Genomic DNA, 25,127 nt, shown 5'->3' with positions numbered 1-25,127 from the left:
TGCCTTGCGCGGGGCCGCCATCCCGCCGAGCCCCCGTTCCCCCCGCGCCTCGCTGTGGGGCGGGGGTGCCCCGCGCTGGGGGGCTGCGGCCGGGCCGGGCGGGACATCCCGGGACGGGGCGCCCCGGGACGGGACACCCCGGGCAGCGGCACAGCCCGCGGCGGCGGGGCCCGGCCCTGCGGCTGGCGGAGGCGCGGGGGCGGCGCTCCCGCCGGCAGCCGGGACTTCCTGTGACGGCCCGTTTCGTGGTCGGATGGGGCCGGCGGGGGGCGGCGGCGGCGGCGGGGTCGGTCCCTGCCCGCGTCCTGCTCCCTGACGGGCTCGGTGGCCGTCGGTGACGCCGCCAGGCAGCGATGCGGGCCCCGGGCCCTGCCGGCAGCCGGCCCCCGCCGTGAGCCAGCCGGTGGGGCTGCGCACGCCGGCCCCGCGGGGCGCATGGAGGCTCCCGCCGCCCGCTGCGAGGTACCGGGCACGGGCGCTGCGGGTCGCGGCTCCCGCGGGTCGGGGGTCCCCGCGGGGGTGTCGCCGCCCCCCGTCACCCGCTGTGCTTTTGCAGGTGTGAGTCCTCCGAGGACAGCGCGGCGCGGCCCCGCCAGGAGAGCGGCCCCGGGGCCCCTCAGCAGAGCCGGGAGGGGCTCGGCACTGACACCGGCATCGCCCCCAGCGCCGGAGCCGCCGCCTCTGAGACATGAAGAAGTTCTTCGACTCGCGCCGGGAGCAGGGCGGCTCCGGGCCCGGGTCGGGCACCAGCGGCGGCGGCGGCGGCAGCAGCGGCCCGGGCAGCGGCTACATCGGCCGGGTCTTCAGCATCGGCCGGCACCAGGTCACGGTGGACGAGGTGCTGGCGGAAGGTGAGCCGGGCGCCTCTCGGAGCGCTCTGCCTGCGCTGCTCTTCCCTGCCCCTTTGCCTCCCCGGGCTGGGAAGGGAGGCCTTGGCCTCTCCCGGCCACCCCGCCTCCCCCTCGATTCCCGGGTCCCCGAGTATTTCATTGTCCTTGGTGGAATTGCAGTCCAGTGGCATCTCCGAGCTGACGTTTCTGGTCTTTTCATGTGTAAATACAGTGCGAGTTTGCTAGATTTGATTTTTTTTAATGCTTTAGAAATCGAGGGGATTTCAAAGTTAATCGTTTCCCACCTCTCCTAAAGTGGGAGCTGAAAAACCCAAGCAGATCCCAAAACCATCAAATGCTTTGGTGCAGAACAAGGTGCTGTAAATAATGAAAGCAGTGGCCTTCACTCTTTAACTTTTTTCAGTTGTTACCTCCTCTCCTATCTTAAGCAGGGAGGATTATAGGCTGGAGTCAATTCCTGATAGCTCTGTCATGCACATAGGTAGGCTGTGACCTGGGATGAGGGATTTCTGTGCGGGGGGGGGGGTTTCTGCAAGGGGAAGTGCTGATCCCAATTGCTGTATTTTCCCCCCCAAATAAAACGGTGGAAGAACTAAAAATGAGCCGTGGGGATTACAGAACTCATGACGTGTGCAGCCCTTGCAGTGCAGCAAAGCTGCTGGTGGCATTTGTTTAATTGTAACCAGCTCTGCTGCTTCAACTATCATTTTACATTTCATTTGTTGGAGCTGTGAGGAGCCTCCTGGCTGGCTCTGGCTGGTAACCTTAGCCTCGACCTTCAGAGAGATGCTGGCCTCCTTAGCCCTGCTCCTGGTCCCTCCTGCAGCATCCTGGGCCATTTCAGTCAAAACAGTGTTTTGTTTTGATCTGGTGATTGCGAAGGAGAGGGGAGCTGCTGTGAGAGAGCTGAGTGGGAGGACCTGTGTTGGCTTCTACAGAAAGAGCCCTAAAATGGAAAAGGGACTCTGTGTACGCTGCCAATGTTCAGGTTTGTAAGAAGTCACCACAGCGTGCGAAAAAATAGGTCTGTGACCATCTTTCAGGCGTGATTTCTGATGCGTTCTGCTGAGAGGAGCACTGAAACCAGGCTTTTAACTAGTAACTATAGTGATTTTATTTTTTTTTCCTGAAATTTGCATTGTAGGTTTGCCTCGGCTGGTATTTCCAAGGCCCTTTTGGTCCTGGAAGCTCAGGAACTACACGAGCTAAACCTGAGGAGGTGTCAGAGTCTTTTTTTTAATGCGGGGTGGCCTCATCCTGGTAACATAGGAAGGCAGAGGCTGTTTGTGCTGATGAGTAATCTGCTGGCAGGTTCTGCCCCGTGCTGACAGCACCGGGGAGCGGAGCCCGTGTGTCACCGGGCCCTCCTGCTCGGCAGAGGTGGAAGCACAGATTGCCTGGAAGAGGTTCCTCCCCTCCCTCCTCGCTGTCCAAAAGGAGCTGCTCCCTGGGGGGGCTTTTCCCTGCCACTCCTGTTTTCTTGGCTGGCCTCTGGGATGGAGCACGGCCTAGGCTTGGCTGCAGCTCCTGGATCCACACGGGCTGAGCAAGGCCTGTAATACAGGTGCTGAGATCTGTTCCTGCGAGGCAGAGGAAGTTTTTGTGGTGAAATGGGCTACACAGGTGTTGTCCTCACATTTAGACACTGCTGTGGGCAGTCTGAAATCCTTCTGCCTGCTGAGTGAAGCCTCCAAGGGGACAAGAGCGAGGTGGCTTTGTGGGTTTGCAGCTTGTCACCTTTTCATGGGAACAGAGAGGTGAAAATGCCATTTCCTCTGTAGGAAAGGGAGGTCATCTGGGGAGGCAGCGTGGGGCAGAAGTGCCGCAGCTCTGCATACGTGTGCCTGAGAGCTGGTGAACAGCATTTTCTCCCTGACTCAGCTGGAGGCCTGGGGAGCTCGAGGGCGGCCTGGTCTCTGCACTCCTGACGTCTGAATCCGCGGCTGGAAAACCTCTTTGTATCTGCAGTGGTGCTTCAGCAGTTTTGAAAAGGCAACTTGTGAGCTCTTGGCTATTTCTGCTAAAAGGAAAAGTCCCCTGGGAAGCACTTTGTAGGAGGAGTATCCTGTCTGGGACGGAACACCTCTGGTCCAGTTGCTTTAGGAGGCAGATGGGAGGTCTGTGTTTTGGTGCATGTGAAGCCTAGAAAATAAACGAGGTGCAAAGTGGCTTCAAAGAAGGAATCTCTGAGATGATGGTGTGGGGGAGACTTGAGTTGCATGACTGAGGAACTGGTTGAACCAGAACTTTTGGAATGGCAGTGTTGGGATTTCCCTCTCTCTGTCAGAGCTGTGCCTGGTCACCCTGAATTCTGCTGAGCAACCCTGCTGCCAGGGGTGTGCCCTGCCTGGGGTGGAGGCCTGGATGCAGCACCAGCGTGTGCCAGGTGGCAAATGGCTCCACGTGCTCGTTGGCTCTGCATAGATTCCCCAGAATATCTGCTGTGAGTGCACCCCCACCCCTGAAAAATAGTTGTGTCTGGTTACTGCTTTCCTGAGCAGGGAGGATCATTCCTTCCTTGGGGAAGGAAGTAGATGGGAATAACATAGAAGGAATTTGAGTGATTGGCTGTGGTGGTGAGGTACCCGTGAATCAGTGGGGTTTTTTACAGTGTGTTGCAATAGGTGACTCGCAGTTGAGTCTTTGTAGCTGTCTTGCTCTATGTTAGCACGAATAATCTCTTAAAATTCCCCTCAAAGTTTGCACAGGGATTAACTGCTGTGGGAGGTCAGTGCTGCTGGCCTTGGGGTCTGCGGGGGCAGGGTTAAAGCCACACAGTGAGGGGGGTGTTGTTACTGGTTTTGGGGTGTTCACTGAGCTGAGGTGAATACCCAGGAGCTGCTGGAGTGTGTGGGTGAGTCGGGCTGCTGTCTTGCTGTTTTGTTATGAAAAGAAACCAAAACAGTGTGATCAAATCAGATGCTGCTCTTTGTTTCCGCCTGTGTGTAGGGAGAAAAAAACCAAAACAACAAAAACCCACCCCCAAACCCCACACTGGAGTTGTAAGGAGGTCAGTGTCTGTCTGAGAAGGATCAAAGAAACACTGAGAGGGATGTTGCCATAAATCAGGAATTTGCTAAGGAGTTTGAGGGATGTGCATGTGTGGCAAAGTACCACAAGCCATGGGTACTCCTGAGCTAAAGCAAGGTGGGGATTGCCCCAGTGTCCCATTTTTGAGGGGAGGCTGTGTTTTGTGTGACTCTGTGTACTCACAGTATTGTAAGAGAGTGCTGAGCTGACCCAAGGTGTGTAAGTGCTGTTGGGGCACATGTGTGAGCAGGATTTTGGTTGTCTTGCTCTGCTTCTAGCAAAAGGTGCAGGCTGAGTTTCTTCACGTCTGTGAAAAGTCACTTTTAAAATTAGTAGTATCTTTTCTGAAGGTCTTTTCCCCTGAAAGTGAGTAAGTAGGGGATTCAGGTTTAATGATTGTCAAATATCTCACTGAAGCTTTTCACGTTCATGCCCATGTGCTGCCTGCTAGTGTAGATTTGAAAGCTTTTAATGGCAGACATTATAAACCAGTGCAAAGTCAGCTTACATTTGCCAGCTGTGTTTTTTCCTCTGTATTGAAAAGAAGGACATGGTGGGAATATTTCATCCTGACTTCCCTTGGCAGAGCTGCAGGCCAGCAAAGGCTGTGAGTGCCCAACCTGTGCCTGGTGGGGAAGGGGGTCCCCTGGCTGCCTAACTGTGTGGTTGGGCTGTTTGCAGGGGGCTCTGCCCAGCTCACCCTTAGGGCTTCCTCCCCCTGCACTGCTGTGACCTGAAGTCACTAAAATTACACCTGACCTTCTTCTGAAATAATCACACTTTAAAAGAAACCCCATCTGAGGTAAGTTGTGCAGATTTTCGTGGCCCTCAGCCCGATTCCAGTGTAGTTGGGTTCAACACGTCGCTTTGAAGTGCATTTTGCGAGTTTTTGCTTTCTAGCTTCAGCCGAGGGCCAGCTGCTAATCAGCTGACCAGTGACATTTGGATTAGGAATTAAACTGTTTCTCCTCTTGGAATGGGCCATGTGATTTTTATTTTTTTATTTTTTTCCCCGTTGCTTTTCCTGTGTTCCGTGTGAGGCAGCACATGTACCCTGTGCTCTGCACTGCTGGGTGGGATGTGGGATCCTCTGCGTTCCTGCAGTCTGGTTTTCTGAGGGTACAAGCCCTCAAGGCAAATTTGTGAAGAGTCCCAAGGGAGTTATTTGGTAAATGTCGAGGTCTCCCAGGTGTTTTGGTGCTTTCAGCAGCACAGCTTCTGCTGGGACAGCGTGTACCGTGGCCTGAGATGTAATCAGGGAGGAAAAGCAGGTGTTAGTGGATTTAAGTGTGTAAGGAGGTGTGTAGCCCAGAGACTCACATGGCCTGGCCTGGCCTGTGGGCTTTGTGCAGCGTGTCAGAGAGGACATCTGGGGTCGTACCTGGGGTGGCTGGTTCCTTCCATGAGAGCTGGGGTAGCTAAGAGCACATTTAAGGGCAGTGTCAGCCCAGTGCAGTCATGGGAGGGTGAGTCCTCTGCAGTCAGCAACCCAGGAAGGAACCTTCCCTGATAAACCAGTTTGTAATTCAAGCAGTCCTGCAACAGCCTTATGAAGTTGTCGGTATCAGAAAGCTTAGTTTTGGGATTGGGTGACCAGGCACAGCTCTGACAGAGAGAGGGAAATCCCAACACTGCCATTCCAAAAGTTGGGGGGCTGGGGGAAGCACAGGGTTTAACTCTCCAACTCTGATCTTGCAGAAGTGTCCTAGAGGTTAGAAACAGGTTGCTGTTGTCTGGTTGCAACACCAGCACTGGCATTGTGGGTCTCAGGAGAACAGGTACTGCCATGATGTTTTTATTGTGTCTTCGGCCTTCTCCCCTTTGTGCAGGAGCTTGTCAGCAGCTGAGGAGAGCAGGTGGGAAGTTACAAATGTGCTGAAGACAAGCTGGAATCCACTTTGGATTTAGCACTTGCTGCCTTCCAAGCTCACCCACCTGCATTAATCATGACTAATAAGGCATCAGGACTGACTAGGTGCTGCACACTGGCACTGGGAGCTGCTTCCTTTGAAGGTGACTTTTTTTCAGTGAAAACAGTGGTTTTTGGCCAAGCTGAGGCTGTGCCCGCTGGAAGGGCAGCATGCCAACTGCAGGGTTTGTGCTGCTTCTCTGAAAAGTCACAACCAATTTGCCCTCACTTGGATGAAGTGTTTACTTGTGTTCCACATGTGGAAGGAGACAGGAAGTCTCTGAGGAGAACATGCCATAAGCAAACTCAGTTTATGGAGGAGTTGTCTCTTGATAACGAGAGGTAACTGGATAGATAAGTTTCCCAGGAAAGGCTGCCTGCCTGCCTTCTTGGATGGGGGAAGCACAGGATGTCCTTGTGGTGGTACTGTGCTGGAAGTGTACCTCCTTGGATCACATACTGACTGCTGTACTTGGGGAGTGTGGGAACAACACTGACAGTGATTTACAAGCACAGGGAAAAGATCTGGAAAGGCTTAAGTGAGGCACTGCAAGGTAATTGTCTCTCACTTGTGGCTTTTTATCATTATGGAAACTTTCTCCTTTTGTAGGAGGTCCAGGAATTGCCACGGAGCGCAGTGAAGGTTATTGTTGGCTGCCTCCAGGGTGATGCAGCAGAGTGGAGGCACAGGGGAGCTGCTGCAGCTCCTCCAAGGTGAGGAGCTCTCTCTGCCCAGAGTGTCTGAGCCCTGGCACAGCCTGTGCATGTGTCCTTCCATCCCTTGTAGGGCTGCTGGGAACTGAGATAGGAAGGTGAAGCAATGCAGAGCATGTGTGGCCAAGTCAGGAGTTGATCTCTGGCCTTTCAGATTGGGTGCTTTAATTGCAGTCTGTGTTTCCTCTCAAGTGCTGCCTCTCTGTGATTTCAGTGGACATGCTCTTGGCACACTTGTGATTTGGGTGTAAATTTGCTCCTACTCTGTGGCAGAAGCTCTGCTGACACCAGGACCCCGGGCCATGTGTCACAGCATTGGATTAAAGACTTTTTTTGGGACAGGATGCTCATAACATCTGGTTTGCTTCATGATTTTGCAGAAACAAATTACGTACCAGTGACGGGTGATCTCATAGATTAAAAATAAAGCCATCAGCAGCTGAGTTCCCTGAGCAGAGACTGTGTGTGCATCCCCTCCAGCTGAGCTGGGAGCTGGCTGTGCTGTGGTGAGGACAGGGACAGGTACAGCTGATCTCCATTACCTGTTAGAAACATTCTAGCTTTACTTTGGTGATCACAGAGCTGTATTGGTGACCCCAAAGTGTGCCTGTGTGAACTTCAAAAGCAATCTGGCATGCTGTTCTCAAGGGTGTGATTGCAAAATGCAAGACCTTCTGAAGATCTCTAATAGCCCAGCTGTTGTTCAGATGATATCTTAGCTTGTATCTCCTTCTGTAAGGGAATTGAGGCTTGCAAGGCTGACATGTGCTTTGCTGCACAAGTGGCAGCAGTAAAATAAACTCAGGCTTGTCTCAAAGCAGCACTGAGTGCTCCATGAGGACACTATGTGGCTGCTTCCTGTGGGCTGTCCCTGAACACTGGTCTGTTGGAAGCACCAGAACAAGCAGGAGGAACCCTTGGTTTGGTGTTGAATACCTGTTTTGTGATTTCACTGCTATCCTGGGTTATATGTGGGAGTTGTGATCAAAACTCAGACTTTAGGTCTGAAATACCTAAAATGAACACAAACCATCAGTGCTGATGTGAGAAGCACAGAAGTGCAGATCTGTTGCCTTATGTGCTCGACCTCCCTGCTAAGTCAGTGCTGCTTTAGTTACCTGTCCTGAACCTGTGAAGGATTAATTGCTTCTGACTTGGGAAGTGCTTCAGCCGTAAGGACCTTTTCTCTGGCATTGAGCTGCTGCTTGGGAGGAGGGAGCTGGATCGATGGGAAATCCTCACTTGTGGCTGCAGTGTGTCCACAGGAAGGTTATTTGTGGCTGCTGTTGACCCTGGCTCTGGTCTAATAACTCTTAATGACCTTTGGCAAGAAGTGTCTAATGCCAGGGGTATGCAAATGGCTGGCAGCATGAACAATACAGGGAGATTGTTAAAGAAACATCCTTTGGAGCTAGGAGAGGGATCTGTGGAAGCTCCTGTGTGAGTGCAGATACTCAGGTGCTGACACACCTGCCTTTTTACCCAGGTTTTGTAGCAGCTCTCCTTGGATAGGCATTCAGGTGGTGGGGAGGGAGCAGATGAATAATAAGATGAATAACCAGCCCTGAATAACAGCACAACCTGGCAGGAGGTGTTGGGTGGAGGGAAGAGGCAGTGCCATGGCTCTTTGGGTAGGGGCTGGATACACCAAGGATGGCTCAGGGGCAGGGATGGAAAGGTTCTCTCTGTAGGATCCCTGTTGCTGTGGTGAGTTCTGCCAATGTCCCATTAGGCAAGTACACACTTGAGAGGAGCTGCTAACCTGGGATGTCTCTGTGCCTTGCTCCACCCTTGCAGTGAGGTGCTGTCAGCAGGATGATGTCCCTGGCCTCGCTGGGAGCAGCTGATGTGGCCTCAGCTGGTGTGCACTGGGTATTCCCTGGGAATTCCAGCCAGTGCTGCTGCCCAGGGCAGTGTGTTCCCACTGGAGCTCTTTGGTGGCTGTGTATTTGTCACAGCCCTTACACAGGCCAGTCGGGGTGGGATGACACAGGAGGCCAGCCCCAGCTGTCAGCTGGTGAGATCCTGCTGGTTCTTATGTTGTTTGGTTTTTATTGGTCGTGTTTGTAAGGCAATAAAGAAATGCCTGGCAGAGCACTGATGTGGGGATTGTGGGGTGGCAAAGGATGAAGGAGGGACAGTGGCAGAGGGAAGGGGCAGTACACAGGTCAGATTCTGCCCTGGCATCCTTGAGTGCATGTTTTTGGCAAGAAAAAAAAAATCTGCTGAAAGTCAGAGCCTTTGCTTTGGTCTTTACCTGTTGCTTTTGAGTTAGAAGATGTACTTGGGTATGAGAATGTGAGTTTACCCTTCTGTGTCTGTGCCTGGTTACCAGTCGTGGTTCAGTCTGTTGAGCTGTGTCTGCTCCCTGGAGAACAGGAGGACCCTGTGGACGAGGTGTCACAACCTGTGGTTCTGTGTGTGGCTGTTCCTGTCCCCTCTCTGCAGAGCAGGGGGGAGGGAGCCTCACCAGATTATTGTAAGGATGAGAAGCCATGAAGATGTAGTGATTTGATAAGGGCGGTGTAGGAGAGCAGTGACAGAGCCTTGTATTAAATGCAAATGTAACTGATTGGTGTTTAACCACAGGGTCATTAATATTCATGTCACCATAGTATCCAGGAACTTGTGTCAGGGACCAGGGCCCTGTGTCACAGAATGCAAAGGCAGAGAACAAAGCCTGTCCATGCTCCTGGGAGATTCCTGGCCCTTCCCTGTGCCTGCTGAGGCTCAGCTCTGTGTTTGGTACCAAAATCCACTTGAGTGCTGCTGCCGTGGAGCTGCTCAGAGAGAGCCAAGAGGTGCCAGCAGCTGTGACCACACAGCTGAGCACGGCAGGAGGGCTGACACACGGGATCTGCTGAAGGTCTGGTGTTGTTCAGAGACCACAGCAAACACACCAACTCAACCTTGCTCACCCAGTGTTCAGCAGAACACGTGACAGGATTAAATGTATTGGATTTTTGTAAAAATTAAAATGATGCTATTTTTGGAGGGGGACAGATGGTGGTTTTCTACCTTTTGCTTTTATTTTAAACTTAACAGCGTGAGAAGCCCTGACATTGTACCTTTGAAACTTTTTCTACTGCTGAGCAGGCTGGAAATGCATTGATTGATATATTGCATGTAAGTTGGGATTCGTTAGCAATTATTTAAATTCATTCAAGCTGATGAATTAAATCCCTGACGGTTACGGGGTTGGTGAGTAACAGTCACAAGACTGCAGGTTCTGGACCCCTGCAACCTTTTCCTGTTCCTGGACATCTGACAGATGAATAGACAAATGTTCACATCCCTCCTTCCTCACCTACGGGAAATTCAAAGCCCTGCTTCATGTAGGGCTGATTTTTATTTCTTTAAATGCTGAGTGATGGATACTGACTGCTCCTGGCTGTACCTGGGGGTTTAAATTCCCAGAGAGCTGTCTGGTGGGATAGTAGATACCTCTCTCCTACTTGGCATGTACTGAGGAGTTGAAAAGTTCACTGCTGTCTTCAGGGGTCGATTTGCATACGCTCTTCCAGAGGAATGTGATGTGGTCCTTAAGCTGTGTTTTCCTGTTACTCAGGGAGATGGCACTTCTGTGGCTCACGGGTATTATACCTGTAGTTACATGGGAGACCTGGAAAGGCTGGAATCTGAGTTCCTGGGTTTAAGCAGAAGAAACTGGTTTGAAACAAACCTCTGTCCACTGCTGTGAAGCTCTTCCAGTATCCTGTGAGCTGGAAGCTTGGGCTCTTGCTAGAATGTATGTGTTTGGGTGTCTCCTGTGGTTTTCGTGCTGCGCAGGAGGGATGTCTGGGTGCTGCCATAGTAATCAAAATTCCTAAATGTCGAACTTCCCTGTTGCCACGAGCATGGATCCCTGCATGATTGCTTCCCAAATGGAGTGTGTTGTTACCATGGCACTCCAGGTGTCCAGGAGCCTGCTCTGCCTGCCCCTTGTGAGTCCTGTTCAAAACCAGCCCCAGCCCTGGCCTTCATCTTGCTTTCTCCTTCCCCTGCACCTCCAGCTACAACCTGCTCTCTGCTCCACTAATTTGGCTTTTCCTCTCCTCTCCTGACGTGATTCACCGCTTCCTTGCCTTTCCAGGGAAGCTTTTCAGCTGCCTGCAGTTGCTGCAGCTTCTTGCTGGCTTTGCAGTTCAGCCGTGCTCACTCCGAGCCCATCATGCTCCGCAGCATGTTGATGCCAGTGCTAATTTCACTTGGAGATGAACAAGGGCTCAGATGCTATTAGCAGCTGCTTGGAATAATAGCAGCTGAAATGTGCTTTTTAAAGGGCTGACTGATAACTGAACAAATGATTCTTTTTCAGGTTTTTTTAAGCTGTGAGTTATTCATGACCCATTAATTTTTATTTTTTTTCAGGCTTACAGTGGAAGTTCGAGGACTAAAATTGTCACAATAGAGAGGGACTGAGTCTGCCTTGCCAAATAATGTGTTTGGAGGCAGCGTGTCTTGCTGCAGAGTAATAAAACACTGTTCCATCAGCTTTGGGTTTCCGAGTCAGCCTGTCAGGGGGGAGTGGAGTGGATGCACATGGCTGGAAAGCAGAGCACATGCCCAGCAAATCTCCCCACGTGAACACCTAAACGTGCTTCCTGCTGTGACAGCCAGGACAGCTCCATCGCCTCCAGTGAGCTGCTGTTTGTTATGAAATTGCTGTCACAGATACTGCAAACACTGGAGACTTTAATACCCCTAAATTGGGGTGTCTGGGCTGTGCTCTGCTGGTGTTCTCGGGGGTGGGCAGTGCCAGGCTATTGCTGCCCTTGGACTGGAGCTTCTGGAAAGGGAAATGCAGAGTTAATGCACAGACTGAATCTTGCCCACTGATTGTTTCACCGAATGGCAGAGATTAATTTCCTGCCCCCTCACACCCCTTCTCCCCTCCTTTCCCTGCTATATTATGATTTCCAGCTTCCCCTTTGTCTTTCCCCTGGCACGGGCTGGGAGTTGCAGGGGGATCGTGGAGGGGAGAGGAGCGGCTCGTAGAGCTCTGTGATGAGATGGGGTCCTGGAACGTGGAAAGAAATGAAGCTGAATGGCTCAAAATCAGCTCTATCAAAATAAAAGAGCAGTGAGGAGAGGCAGTTAAGCTTTTCCCATGTTATCCATGCTGTGAAAATGCCTGACTGTGTAAATATTTTGTGTCTGTTCGTTATTGAGAACGTCATAGCTAATGAACTAAACACCAACTCCCAGAACTGCCACAGTCCCTTGACAGCCAGTCTTGCTCTCTGAAAATGAGGAGAGGTGGAGGCCCTGCTTGTGTTCTGTGTTGGAGGAGGCTCCTGGTTGTGTTATTTTGCACAGCTCAGGCCCTCGTGGCCGGGGCTGCCACACCAACATCACCGATGACGCTCTGCCTGTTTAAAGGGAGAGGGTGGAGCCTGTAAATCTAAATCCGTCCTGTCGTGGCCTAGATATGGCAGCAGTGACACTAAGCAAAGGCCCTATAATTGTGTTGGTAATATTGGATAATCACATTAGGATTCTCAGCTATGGTAAATCTGTGTAGGGCTGACTGTGGCCCTGCTTTCCCCTGGCTGAGAGTCTGACCCACGACCTCCACGTAAGCTTGAACCTGGAGAGAGGTCCTTTGCTCTGTTAGATGTGCTGGATGTTAAGTTTGCCTGGTGGTGTTTAAAGCCTGAAGCTTAGGCAGTGCTTCAGCTGCTGCTTGCTGGAGTCAGGAGCGAGAGGGGTTTGTGAAAAGCAGGGCTTTGCCTGAGCTGTTTTGCGCTGTTGGAAGTAGATCTTTGCCCTTATGGTGTGTGTTGTCCAATGCACTCTGGAGGAATCTTTGTAGCTGGTTGCTTGTTTTTTTCCCCTTTTTCTTACCCCCTCCCATTAAATCCCAGTTGCCTTTTGTGTGGGGCACCAGGCTGGCGCAGATGCCAGGCTCCCGGTGCCCGGGGAGCTCACTCGGCATGGGGCTGCTGAGGGACTGCTGCTGGCCAGCCAGGGAGACTCCTCTGTGCTCTGCTTCTGAGCCAAGAGAACAGGGAAACTGCATTGCTAGTGTGCAAATTCACTTTGTGGAGATCACATTCTTTCCAGCTCTGATGTGAGCTCCATGGAGAACTTGCTGCTTAAAATGGTTATTACTGGGGGACAGTGTGGAGCCTCTTGCCTAAACTTTGAGACCTCTGGGGCTGAAGGGCTGCACGTGTGTTTCCCTGCCACAGACTGTGTTGAACAGTGAGTTTATGACCTCCTCTGCTCAGAGTTGATATGAATATGGACCAGGTGAGCACAGACTCCACCCTGATTCCCCAGCACTGCTTTCCTCTGACAGGGATGAAGCCTGGGAAGCCCCAGCCTTTGCTAGGAGGAAGTGAGCTGTGAACATGCTCTGCAAGGAGGGAAGGGGAGCTGGTGGTTTGCCCAGCAAAGCTTGAATATTCTTCAAGAGTTTGTCCTATGCCAGAGGGATGCTCTCCTTGGCTGACTTGACACACAACCTGTACCTGTATCCCTTGTATAGTTTCTTGAAGTAAAATATCATTAGAAACATTTATAAAATAGGAGCTGCATTTCCTGTAAATTCAGTTTAGCTCTGAGCTCTCCTGACTTTTTACAGTTGTCACTGTTATAATCTTCCTTTGAGTATGATCACTGTGAAATTCCTGATCTGGTTGCAAAAGTACCTTCTTAGCTATTTTTCCATCTGGGGAGATGCAGGTTTCAGCTGATTCTCCTGATACTGTGCCCATTTCAGGTTTCCTGTCATGAAATACTGGGTGTCCTTTATGCTTTATCCAGCTGCCATCTACTTCCCTGCAGCTCTGGAGCTCTGATTCCCTCCTACAGCCACTTTAAATGGGCAGGACAGGGTTGCAACATGAGTGACTGTGACCATTGCTCCTTACACAGACAAAGCTCTTCCAGCTGGACTTAGTGATTTGCCTTTTTTCTTTGCCCTCAAGATAACTCTTAAATGTTCAGACTATTTAAATGGTGGTTGATGTTTCAAGATCTGATTTGATAAGTTTCCCAGAGCAGTTTTATCTCCACTCCAGGATGCAGCCTGTTAAAGTGCTGTATAGGGGCAGTGGAAACAGCCTAGAGGAACAGATGAACCCACAACCAAAAGCTCAGTGAACCACCCAGGAGCTGCACTGATTTCTCCCTGCACAGGTGAATATGGGGAGGTCAGACACTGAGAGCTGGACCTTTCCTCTTGGAAATGAGCACAGGGAGCTTCCCAGGGACTGCTCCTGTGCATGAAGGGTGGTTTGTGGTACTTTGTTTTCTGTAATCTCGTTTGTTTTGTAGTTTTTAGGCCTGTACGGACTGTAAGGACTTATGTCTTGGTAGTTTAGAGCCCTGAGCTGAAGGAGACCCTCTTCAGGACTGCCCAGAGGACCCCTCTGTGTACCTGCAGAGATGAGTGGGTTGTGTTCCTGACATGGAGAGTTGCTTCAAATCCTGCTCTGGGAGGTGCTGGGACAGGCCTTTAGATTGAAGCAGTCCCTTAAACTTGGCACTGTTATGCTTTAGATAAGTCAAGTGACTTAAAAAAATACAGCAAAAACCAAGGAAGTAAAGCTTGTTATTTCTTTTGAGGTAGAAGATCTGGGCTGAGGGAGGCCCTGTTTAGTTGAGTGTTATTATCTGCTGCTCTCAGCTGCTGGCGGGGGACCAGGGTTTGTTTTGTTCTTGTTCAGAGCTGGCCTCTGGTTTATAACACACATGTACACAAACACACACACTGTTTAGAGACATCTGGGTGTAGTAAGAGCGGGAGATGCACGGTCAGGCCCTCCTGGCTGTGCAGAGCCTGCTGCTGTTGTCTGTGTGGTGTGTCCTGTGTCACCTCTGTCCCCATTGCCACCTGCCGAGTCCTGCAGGTCCCAGTGGCACCTGTGGGTCTGTGTGTGAGCCTGTGGCTGAGCTCCCCTGTCACTGCTTTGCGCATCAGCCTGCAGGCTGTTGGCACAGCCTGGGTGAAGAACAGCCCAATTTTGGGGCCTGGATCATGGGAAGCAAGCCCTGGTGATGTCCGTGTGTTCCTGAGACACGATGCAGCCTCCAGGACAGGCTCAGTGTTCTCTGTGCGTGCAACTTGAGGGTGAATAATCTTCACTTATATGGATATAAAATAACATACCAGTACCCAAATGCAACCAGAGGATTATGGAACTGGGTGGGAGAGTGAGTCATAGGCACTAATTAAATCCCAAACCCCAAGTGTCGTGTCATTCCAACGCGTAGTACTAAACCAGCAAAATGCACACACAAAGGAGAACATCAGTACAACCACCACTGCTCCGAGTCCCTCTAGTCTTTGTGCTGGGTGATCTGGAAAAGACTGGATAGCATCCCTCCAGATACCCAGAAGAGGGGTGGAGAAGGGACTGGTTTTAGCTTGTTGATGTCTGTGGCGTGTAGGGTAAGAATTTGGGGTTGAAATCAAGTCAGTGGAGAGTTTGGTGACACTGTGGTGGTGACAGGGTGACAACACCCCAGGAATAAACTGCCCAAGAGCATGTAGAGAGTGTGAGCAGAGGGTGAAAGATGTGCTGGGAGTGACTGGGGCGGTGTCAGTCGTGCCTGTAAGCGAGAGGCCGAGTCAGGTGAAATCCTGTGCCAAGATGACGTGGTGACACTTCCAGCGTGGCCTGTGTGGCTCAGAGAGCCTGGAGAGGGTGAAATGAGGCTGGGGAAAGCCTCCCTCTGTCCTCTCCTCCTGGCATACTCAACTTACCTCCTTTCAATCCACCGGGGCAGGAATAGAATCTGCTTTTTTATGCAGATTGTGTGTTAGTCATAAAGTTGTACAACCACTGGAGAGAGGGAGGGAAGGTTGAAGGCCCTGAGTGCTCACCTTTGGGATGCTGCTTGGGGGAAGATGAGCATGAGAAAGGAGTTCAGTACCAGAGGTCCTGCTGGTGATCCTGCAGGGTCTGTTGGACAGCAGTGGGGCTGGTATCTTCTCTCTGGGAGCACTGCAGTGCCCCTTGACCTGCAGGGTCAGAGGAGCAGCCAACCTCCTCCTGCCTGCCAGAAACAGAGGGGTAGGAAATGCTCTCTGGCTGTGTCAGTGATTAATCCCTCACCTGACCACAGCAAGCTTGGGAACAGCAGATCTAATGTTCATTTCCAGACTGGATTCGTGGCCACAGGGAGGGCCCTTTGTGACACCTGACAGTGCTGGAAAACCTCTACAAAGTGCTGCTTCCTCTGGGTAACCTGTTGTGCTGTACCCAAAGTGGAATGAGAGGTGAACTTTCAGTCCCATCCTGGTGGGGTGACTTGCTCCTCTCTCTTACTATGAGATGTTGTGGTTTGAGGGTCTGTTCTGCACTTGGACACCCCAAGGTGCCCTTCCAGCATGGATTTGCTTCCTGGGGACGGGCTGCAGAGCTCCTGGGAGCATGGCAGCTCTCTGACTGAGCTGTGTGAGCAGGGCCTGTGCTTGTGCTGCTGCTGTCAGTGAGTGCTGTGCTGTCACACTGACCCACGTGTTCTTTAGTCAGGTTCTCAGTTTTTTGCCTTGTTTGTTAATCACAGGTTTTCCCACCCTAGTAGCACCATTTTAAGACCATGACTTGAAGAACAGAGAAATTAATTTGCAAATTGCTGGTGTTTCTGGCTGTCTCCATCTGAAGGAAGTGGGAGCAGAGATAACGTTCCAGGTTGAGCTCAGTAAATCATAGATTGTACCAGTGTTGTCTTTGCTTCCTTTGATATTTTTATGACCCTGGCTATTACAGCCTTGCCTCTTACTGTGGCTTCTTAATTACACCTCAAACCACTTTAAAAACAAAACGAGTTGTATTTTTCTTTAAAGGTGTTAATGCTGACGCTCTGTGACTTTAAAGGTGTTGTAGATGCTTCATAAAGCAGAAAAAGCAATGTGCAGTGATCCTGATCCTTCCAATTCCTTGTCATGTATCACAGCAGAACACCTCACAGTGCTGCTCCCAGTTTGTGGGCACACTTGGTAATAAAAAGGAATAATGCTGGAACAGAAAACTTAATTTGGAGTGAAATATGCTGTCCTGAAAACAAATAGCTCAGCAGTGATGGAGAAGTGGCATCCAAAGGGGGAAAATGGGATTTGAGATGGTGTGTTTTGATGGGATTTGAGATGGTGTGCAGCAATACCCTCCTGCTGGGCAGTGGAAGAGTGGAATAAAAGACAGCAGAAAGAATATATTGGTGCAGATGAATAGCCACAAAAATAGCCCTGGCATCCTACTGCCATTTTAGCTGACTGGGGGAGCTGTAGGGAAAATCAAAGGTCCATATCAAAACTAACCAGCAGACCTGGGGGGGGTCACACCAGCTCATCCCAGAGACGTGATCAGTACATGACTGTGGCCCTTTGCTTTCCTTCCTGTTACTGCTGGTTTTGGGACAGTCTGGTGCTTTTTTAGGAGCTGCTGGGTGAGTCTCTCCAGACTCGTGGTGTGGTGCCCAGTAACACTTCCCAGCAGTCCCAGGAAGGTTGTTTGGAGGTCTCTGCAGCTCAGCAGCCCCAGTTGCTCCAGGACAGGATCCCAGGGCACCTCGGTGCTCTCCCCTGTCCTACAGATGAGTCACTTGTCCACCTCCAGCCTGGGTTTACAGCTGGGGGAGCCAAGCCTGGGTTATTCCTTCACCCCTGTTGAAAGCTGGCCTGGAGAGCTGTGGGAGAACAGCACTGGCACATGAAGTGCTTTTCCCTGGTGTGCCTGCAGAGCTCTGTGAACGCTGGCTGAAGTAATTACAGATGATTGCATTGCTCAGCTTGGGCCAAAGTGTTTTCCTTGGCCTTTCTTCTTTGTGGTGACTCTGCTTTGTGAGTGACTCCAGAGCTAAGGTTTGCTGTAGCCATCTGTGTCCCTGCTAAAGATGCCCCAAAATGTTGGTGCTTTAGGATCAAGAATTGCATCATAACATGGTTTGGGTTGGAAGGAGTGACTATATACAGAACTAGGAAAAAACTCCTACTTTTGTTAAATGACTGTGTGTTAGTCCAGTTAGAGGTGTCAGAGGTGCAGGATGGGCTTCCTCGGGACAGCAGCAGAGAGCAAATGGTGCTGGTGTTGTGAGAGGATGGTGTCCAGTGATGGGGAACAGGCAGGGTCGGTGTCTCAGCTGGCTGTGGCCATGTCTGTGGGGGAAAATGAATTACTGTGTTTTAGTAAAGCTTTGGGAATGGTGAGCTGGAAACACCCCATGCAAGAGAGTCACTGTGGTTTTCCTGTAACTGGCTCACAGCATCCTGGTTGTGGGGGGAACAAACAAACCTGAGTGAGCCTGCCCCTTGTACTTAGGAAGGTAAATGCTAAGGAAGTTCTTCTGGCTTGTGAGATAAAGCAAAACATGACATAATTCTTGGTGGATAAGGATCAGTGAGTATTGGAACTGTGCAGCTGAGGAGTGGCTTTGTGCCTGGCTCAGCAGAACACTTAATTTGAAGTGCCTGCCAGCACAGCCAGAGCTCAGAGTGCCTCACCGGCCCTCCCTGGAGGCTGAACGTTCCCGGGCTCTTCTGGGGACATCTGAACAGCACTTGGCTTGTCCCCTCAGCTGCAGGGCTGGGGCACAGTGGGCTCTCTGCACAAGAGTCTGGAGGGGGATGAGATGGAGCTAAAACACAGCAAACTGGGACCAATTCCGTGGAAAACCACATGCACTGTTTGTCCAGCTCAGAAAAGAATTTCACCCCTGAAGAATAAAGTTTTTAGTGGCATCCACAGTGTTTATCAGCAGCTATGGTAATTCCAGGTATTGTTAATTTGTTTGTAGAAGGATGATGGAGAAAATTCAAAATGAAACACTGATTCCTTATTTAATTTTGAAAGTGGGAATTGATGATTTGACAGTTTCAAGGCCGATGATCTGACTGACTTAACTGAAAACGGGAGCAATTCCTCCTCAAACCCAACAGCTTTTGGGTTATTCAGCACAGCCTTGGAAAAAAATGAGGGATGTGATTGGAGACAAACCTTGAAAATGTTTGCAGAGGGAAGACACATCCATGGAGATGTTTTTGTAGCTGCTCTTGCCGAGCTCAGACGTGCAGCTGGGAGATCATCGTGCTGTGTCTCCTTTGCCCTGTGCAAACAGCACTTGGTGTCTCTGGAGGTACACTGAGCAGGATTTTAGAGGGAGCTTTGCCTAATTGCGTTTGGATGAGGCTGTTCCTGTTTGTTGGCGTACCTGCTGTCTCTGGCAGGGGACCAGCAGAGCTGGGGAACACAGGAATGTGTTCTGGGAGCACTGGTGGCCTTTGCTCCTGCAGAGCCTGTGAAGTCCAACCTCCTTTTCTCTGTGTGCACAGGGCAGAGTCCAGCCCTGCTCCTGGACTATGATTAACTCAGGTGAAGTGGTCTCTTGAGCTGGGGCTTCAAACACTGCCTGGCTCCAGCTGAACTTGCTTTATTTTGGCCCAGTGTGGACAAAGCGTGGTGGGATTCTTGTGCTGTCCTGGGCAGGGCTGGGGGTTGGACTTGGGTCCTTGTGGGTCCCTTCCAACTCAGGATATTCTGTGATTCTCTGCAAACAGGGCCTGTCTGGCAGGCACAACACATGCCTGCAGGAATGCTGTGTTTGAGTTACCTGAGGGGGTGAAGATGTGGAGCGGGGCTGAGGAGGTGATGGTGGTGGCACATTTGTGGTGGTAGGAAGGGGGTTCTCAGGTGGTTCCCTTACCACCCCCAGCATGCCATCCCAGAAGGAGCAGGTGTGTCCGTGTGTCCATGGAGGATGAGGGGTGTCCATGAAGGGTGAGGGGTATCCATGGAGGATGAGGGGTATCCATGGAGGATGAGGGGTATCCATGGAGGATGAGGGGTATCCATGGAGGGTGAGGGGTGTCCATGGAGGATGGGATGTGTCCATGGAGGATGAGGGGTGTCCATGGAGGATGGGATGTGTCCATGGAGGATGAGGGGTGTCCATGGAGGATGAGGGGTGTCCGTGGAGGATGGGATGTGTCCATGGAGGGTGAGGGGTGTCCACGGAGGATGGGATGTGTCCATGGAGGATGAGGGGTGTCCGTGGAGGATGGGATGTGTCCATGGAGGATGAGGGGTGTCCATGGAGGATGAGGGGTGTCCGTGGAGGATGGGATGTGTCCATGGAGGATGAGGGGTGTCCATGGAGGATGAGGGGTGTCCAAGGAGGATGAGGTTTGTGCTGTTCACACTACAGTTGCAGTGGCAGCACTTACTGGGCTTGGTTGATTTATGGGATCCCTGGTGAAAGGCACCTCTAGAGGAGCTTGTCACAACAGGGTGATGGAAGAAGCAACCCATTTGTCTGTGCTCTTCCTCACCATAACACCACTTAGTGCAAATTCCGTTGAACAGCAATGCTGTGGGTGATTGCAGGTCAGCATTGCTGGGTGCAGGAGGATTCCAGACGTGCAATCCACGTGAATCCCTTCAACTGAGCCCAGTGCTATCTCCTTACCTTGGAGCAGCTCGGGGGGATCACGTGCAGCCCTGGGCAGCTGCTCTTACCTAGTTTAGCAGTGCTTGTCTGGCTGTGAACAGCTCTGCATCCTGCTGAAATTACAGAAGGGCTGAAAACATAACTACCAGTGCTGGCAACGGGCCAGTGCCCTGACACAAACCTGCATGGAAAATTGCTTTGGCATCTGTATTGACTGGAGATAATTGGAACTTGCCAGTATTTTTTCAGCTTATCCTAAAACCTTTTAGCAAGAACAGCAGTCAGGCCAGCAGTGTGTAGCATGATAACCATGTTTCCCTGCTGTTGACACAGGCCTAAAGTGCCAAAGAGGCACAAAAAATGTTTCCCCAGAGACCTGTGGCTGGTGCTGGCTCTGAGCTGATGGTGATCCCAACACTGACCGTGTGCTGCCTGCTCAACAGTGTTAATGTGTCTTAAGAACGAGCATATAAATATCTTTTTGTATCTTAGAATGAGAATGATATTAAAATACAGCTTCTGTTGAATTTCCTTCAGAACTTTTAACTCACAGGCACTTGTGCAGGGGAAAACTGTCCTCTGAGCTGACACTCAGGCTTAGTTCTTGCTTTTGTGCCTTCTGGTGCTTGCAAATCTCTGGATTTATTCGCAGCTGAAGCCTGGACTGATCTCTTGCTTTTTGCTTTCCATATGTTCACTGGAAAAGAGGCTCTACCAGCAAAGACCCGGGATGTTCCCGGTGCCTGGAATACTTTGCCTCTGAGCTCTGCCTGTGTGGGACCCACCCTTGCTGGGCCCATGTGGCACAAAGATCTGCCTTCACTCCAGGCAGCTCAGGCTCCTGTGCTGACCTTGGCAGGCTGGGAGTCACACAGATCCCAGGATGTCTGTTCCCTTGGAGCTGGCTGTTCCTGGCCTGCTCCTGCCTTCTCTGAGAATACCAGTAAATGGTCCTGTAATGTGCATCTGGCAGGGCTTCAGCATCGTTGCTTGTCCATTTGTCTTTCATCTACTGCCTTTCAGCTTTGCCCAGATTTAGCAAAGTTGGGGGTTGGACTGGAGTAAGGAGGGAGAAACTGGTTGTGGTCTGAGGCTCTGGAAGCTGAAGGTCCTTGAGGCTGAGGAGGTGGTGGTTTGTAGATCTGTTATGGGCAAGGAGGAAGGGTGACCCAGCTGTTAGGAAGTTAAAAGCCAAGGTGAGGGTATTCATTTCAGCCTTGTGCTGTGAGAGACTTTCAGAGTTCAGAGGGTGCTGGGTGCTTGTCTGAGCAAAGCCTGGCTGTGGGCTGGGCAGTGACCAGGCAGGTGCTCCCACCCTTACCCTGCAACCCCTGGGATACATCCACCAGCTTTGGGGAACAGCCCCTCCTCTGCTGGGTGATGCTGCTGGTGGGGGAAGCAGAACTCTTAAATCCATTAGAAAGTCTTGGTTAGTCAGCGCTGGCTGCAGTCCAGGTGCTTGACAGCTCTGTCCCTCCCTGGGCTGTGCTGGGCTGGCTGATGCTGCTGAGGGAATGTTTCAGGCATCTGGTGGGTCCTGCTGCCCCTCTCCTGTCACACCTTGCTGGGAAACCTGAGCTGTGTTTGATGCCAGCTGCTTGACCCCAACAGTGCTGCTCCTGAGCTCCCTGCAGGGGCACAGCTCCTTCTGAGCTGCTCTTTGGGCCTGAATCTGAAGTATTGGCTCCAGTTTGCCATAAAAAGGTTTCAAATGCTTCAGATAACCTGCATGTGCACCTTCACTCCAACCTTAATGTGTTCGACTTTTATCTGCAGTGCAATAGTTTGGGGCCAGTGCCATTTGCTTTGCACAGTTGGTAATAAACATTTGGGGGATTTGGGAGGTGAAGGATAGACCAAAGCTCCCAAATCATCTTCTGTGCACAGAAAACTTGACAGGAAATCTGTCCAGGTCTGGGCACGGAGTGCCAAGGACATCCCTGCCATTTCAGACCCTCAGGTACACAGTGGTTGTGGCAGGAGCAGCCCGTGAGCAGATGTACCTTCAGCTCTGCCCTTGGCCTGGCAGGCCCCAGCACTCCTGGAGGGAGCAGGATTCCTGCTGTGGCCCCGCTGTGCTCTGGCACGTGGCTGTGCCTGCCCTGTTCCTGTGAACGTGTGTGATGTGTGACAGCCTGAATGCTGTGCCTGCCCATGCTCCTTTGGAGGGCAGGCTGGGGGGAAGGTTCTCAGTAACCTTCAGACTGACCTGTGTCCTGCCAATGGACTTGGATTTCTGGAGCCATTTGTGTGTGAGGACTGTCTCTACCCTCTTCCCTTCCCTCATCCTCCTGCAGTTTTACTCTTTGCAGCCCCGTTCTCTGCATGTCAGACTGGGAGTGCTGAAGCCAATTAGCAGTGGAAGGTGTAATAAATGCAGAGAAATTCAAATTTGGGTGGTATTTTTCACACCTTCTGGTTTAAATGTGGAGTGACCACCTGAGGGGAGTTAGACATCCTTGATTCTGTTGTGCCTTTCTGGACTAAATCCTGGGTACCATCAAAACCTGGGAAGGAATGTTGTGGTCTGCTTTAGCTGAGGCAGGTGGGCCAGGGGATGTTTGAGTTGTTTGAAAGTAAAACTCCCCAATGGATGTGGATCATCAGATTCTGCTTCTCTGCCAGCACAGCCCCTTTCTCTGGGTTGCTGTGTGGAAAGCTCTGTGTCCCTGATGGAATCAGCCCTTGTTTCTCGGTGGAGCTCTGCTGCTTTTCCCAGGGGCAAAATTGTCCTGCTTTAATGTGCAGCCAGAGGGAGTTTAATAATAAAGTAACCAACTAGGTTCAGTGGTTGTGCACAGCTGGTGTGAGGTGTCCTCAGCTGAAGCTGCAGGAGTCAAAGGTGAGGGGGAGGAGGGCACGAGGGTGACTTGTAGAAGTGCAGATGTTGCAAGATCCTCTTGAATGTGGCCTCTCCTGTTGTATTTGTGTCACTGCTGCATTTGGAAGATGCTCCAGGCCGTGTGTCTGTGTTGATGTTTCACTCCTGTATCAGAAAGCATTAGTTTAATTTTTATCACTTTATTTATTTTTTATATTCTGAATATATATATATATTTTATATTCTGAATGTCTCTCTCCTCTGAGCTCTCGGGATGCTTTAGCTGTGCTTTCCCTTGCACAGAATGTAGTTTTCTGTGCCAGTTGGCTTGTAAGCAAATACCATGATGTGCATATTCTAACGAGGGTGCTCTGGAGGTGACTTTGTTAATTAGCCCAGGATCCAGATAGAGGAAAAGGACCTGTGCTAATGAGGCATTAGCAGTTGGTCTGAAGAGGCACCAGTCCCACCCAGCTGAAGCAAGGATTTAGGAGGAGGTTCTTGGGGTTAGTGGAGCTGCTTTTTTTTTCCCCTAAAGTTTAATTGCTCTATTTTTGCTGCTCAGCTCGTGTTTCCTTTTGCTGAGCACAGCACTGTAAACAGAGGTCCTGGATCCTGCAGGCCTGGCCAGGAGCTGGGAGAAGAGAACTGAACCCCTGGGAAGGAGGGGGGACTTCTCATGGGTCACTGCTGATTTCTCATTTTTGGGGAAAAAGGCCTCCCAAAAAAGTCTTGTGATTACAAAAAAGTTTTGATGATGACTGAACTGTAATAAATTGGAAAAAACTCCTTTTTTTTTCTTAATGTTTTCTCTAGATTGTGTCTGAGATTGATGGAAGTATTGTACAGAAATTGAAAAGAATCCAAACCTGATCTCTCCAGTGATTTTGGAAAATGTAAAATGTTAAGACAGTAGGGATTGGGGAAGCTGTGTTGGTTATGAGTCCCTTATCTCTTACTGGCTCCACTGTGGGTTATAAGAGGGGGAATTAAAATCAGTAGTGCTGTGTTACTTTTTTCAGCAGCCACCCTTTGGGCTAAAGATCCCCAGTGGGATGTGGGGATTTGTTCTTCCAAAAACGAGGCAAATGTGGCTGGGGAGAACAATAAAGCTACTGCTGCGGGTTCAGGAGCTCTTAGAAATGAGTTGTAATTTGAGATCCTCAACTTGCAGCAGCTTCAGGGAGAGAGTCGGGGTTATTTTGGGGTCTGAATGTGAGCAGTGTGGAGGGAGGCCCGCAGGGCTCCGAGGGCTTGGAAGCAGCTGTGGGACGTTGTATCCCAGGGCCTTGTCCCAGTTTTCTCCATGGGAATGTCCATTTTGCAGCTGGGGTGTAGTTTTTAAGACTTTTAGTTGAAGTCTGGATGCTTTATGCTTTTTTTCCTTCCCTCCCCTTTTTTTTCCTCTCCTCCTTCTGTTGCATATTTTTGCAACATCTCTGGGGCTGCTCCTAAAAGTCAGTGGGGCTTCCTTCCAATGCTGCTCTAGTTCCTGTGGCAAACTGTGGTGTATAAAACCAAGGGGGTTGCATGCCAAGAGAGGTTTCTGTTCGGCAGCTCTGGAGCCGACAGGTGTGTTGTTTGCATCTGTACCTCCTGTGTTGTTTTGGCAGATGGGCTGTAATGTCAGAAGAGCCATTTGATAACAGAGAGGGTCATGCATGGATCACAGCAGTGTGATCTGGCCATTTGCTCTTCTTCAGTCTTTTCTTAGTGAAAATAAAGCCCAGTTTTAGTGAAAGCTTCAGTGGGCTTTCTGGCTGTGGTGGTTGGTTGGTTAACAGCTTGTAAGCACTGGTGGTTGCAAGAGTGGAGTCGTCAAGTGCAGCCTGTTTTAACGCTGAGTTTTACTCAGATTTAGTTTCTGTTTGTCACATGTGACATGTCACATGGTGGAGGCAACTCCTGTAGGTGCTGAGTAACCACCAGGTACAAACATGTCTGGTGGAACTGTGTGTGGGGTTGGTCTGCTGGTTTCTGGCAGCTGGTGAAGAACGAGATTCACCGAAGGGCTCAGACTTTGACAAGGGAATTCTTTGGGGTGTGAGTTGCCTTCTGTGGTGTGCAACTGCTGCCCTCGTTGCTGTGGGACTTCTGAAGGCCACGGCAGCCCCGACACACAACTCACCGGTGAGCTGATGCTTTAGAAGTGCTGCAGCTTAACTGGAGTGTGTGGTGCAGTGTGAGGTGCCAGAGAGCAAATGAGGTGCTGTTGAGTGGTGGCACCAGCAGTGTCATCGTGCCTCCCTTTTTACCACCTTGCAGCACCTCTGGCTCCTTGGATCCCTGGGCCTCTTTGTCCTGATTCATTCTGATCTCCGGAGCCACGTGTGAAACTTTGATGCCTTTATTCCCCATCCTCAGTCACCTTCCTGTGTCTGCCAGAACCACAAATACAAACCCT

At 50.9% G+C, this 25,127-nt stretch overlaps 1 protein-coding gene and 1 long non-coding RNA gene across 11 annotated transcripts in view; both read left to right on the top strand.

The window, feature by feature from the left end:
- The first annotated feature begins 118 nt into the window (after positions 1-118).
- The window catches only part of AAK1 (AP2 associated kinase 1), an 84,185-nt gene continuing 59,176 nt past the window's right edge, over positions 119-25,127 (top strand). For 3 of the 10 annotated variants that reach the window (XM_064637723.1, XM_064637719.1, XM_064637724.1), the window contains exons 1-2: positions 133-462; positions 557-851. In XM_064637723.1, the coding sequence (XP_064493793.1) occupies positions 689-851 (163 nt within the window). In that variant the 5' untranslated portion in view covers positions 133-462; positions 557-688. Of the gene's footprint in view, positions 463-556; positions 852-25,127 lie in introns of all 10 variants that reach the window. The other 7 variants (XM_064637718.1, XM_064637717.1, XM_064637716.1 and 4 more) reach the window with 6 other exon arrangements.
- On the top strand, positions 859-10,997 carry LOC135403627 (uncharacterized). The gene is made up of 2 exons (XR_010425445.1): positions 859-6,504; positions 10,876-10,997. It is a non-coding gene; the product is annotated as an uncharacterized LOC135403627 (long non-coding RNA).

This window comes from Pseudopipra pipra, chromosome 28, assembly GCF_036250125.1.
Source record: "Pseudopipra pipra isolate bDixPip1 chromosome 28, bDixPip1.hap1, whole genome shotgun sequence".
Classification (NCBI taxonomy): Eukaryota; Metazoa; Chordata; class Aves; order Passeriformes; family Pipridae; genus Pseudopipra; species Pseudopipra pipra.
This window is presented reverse-complemented; position numbering and strand designations above follow the sequence as displayed.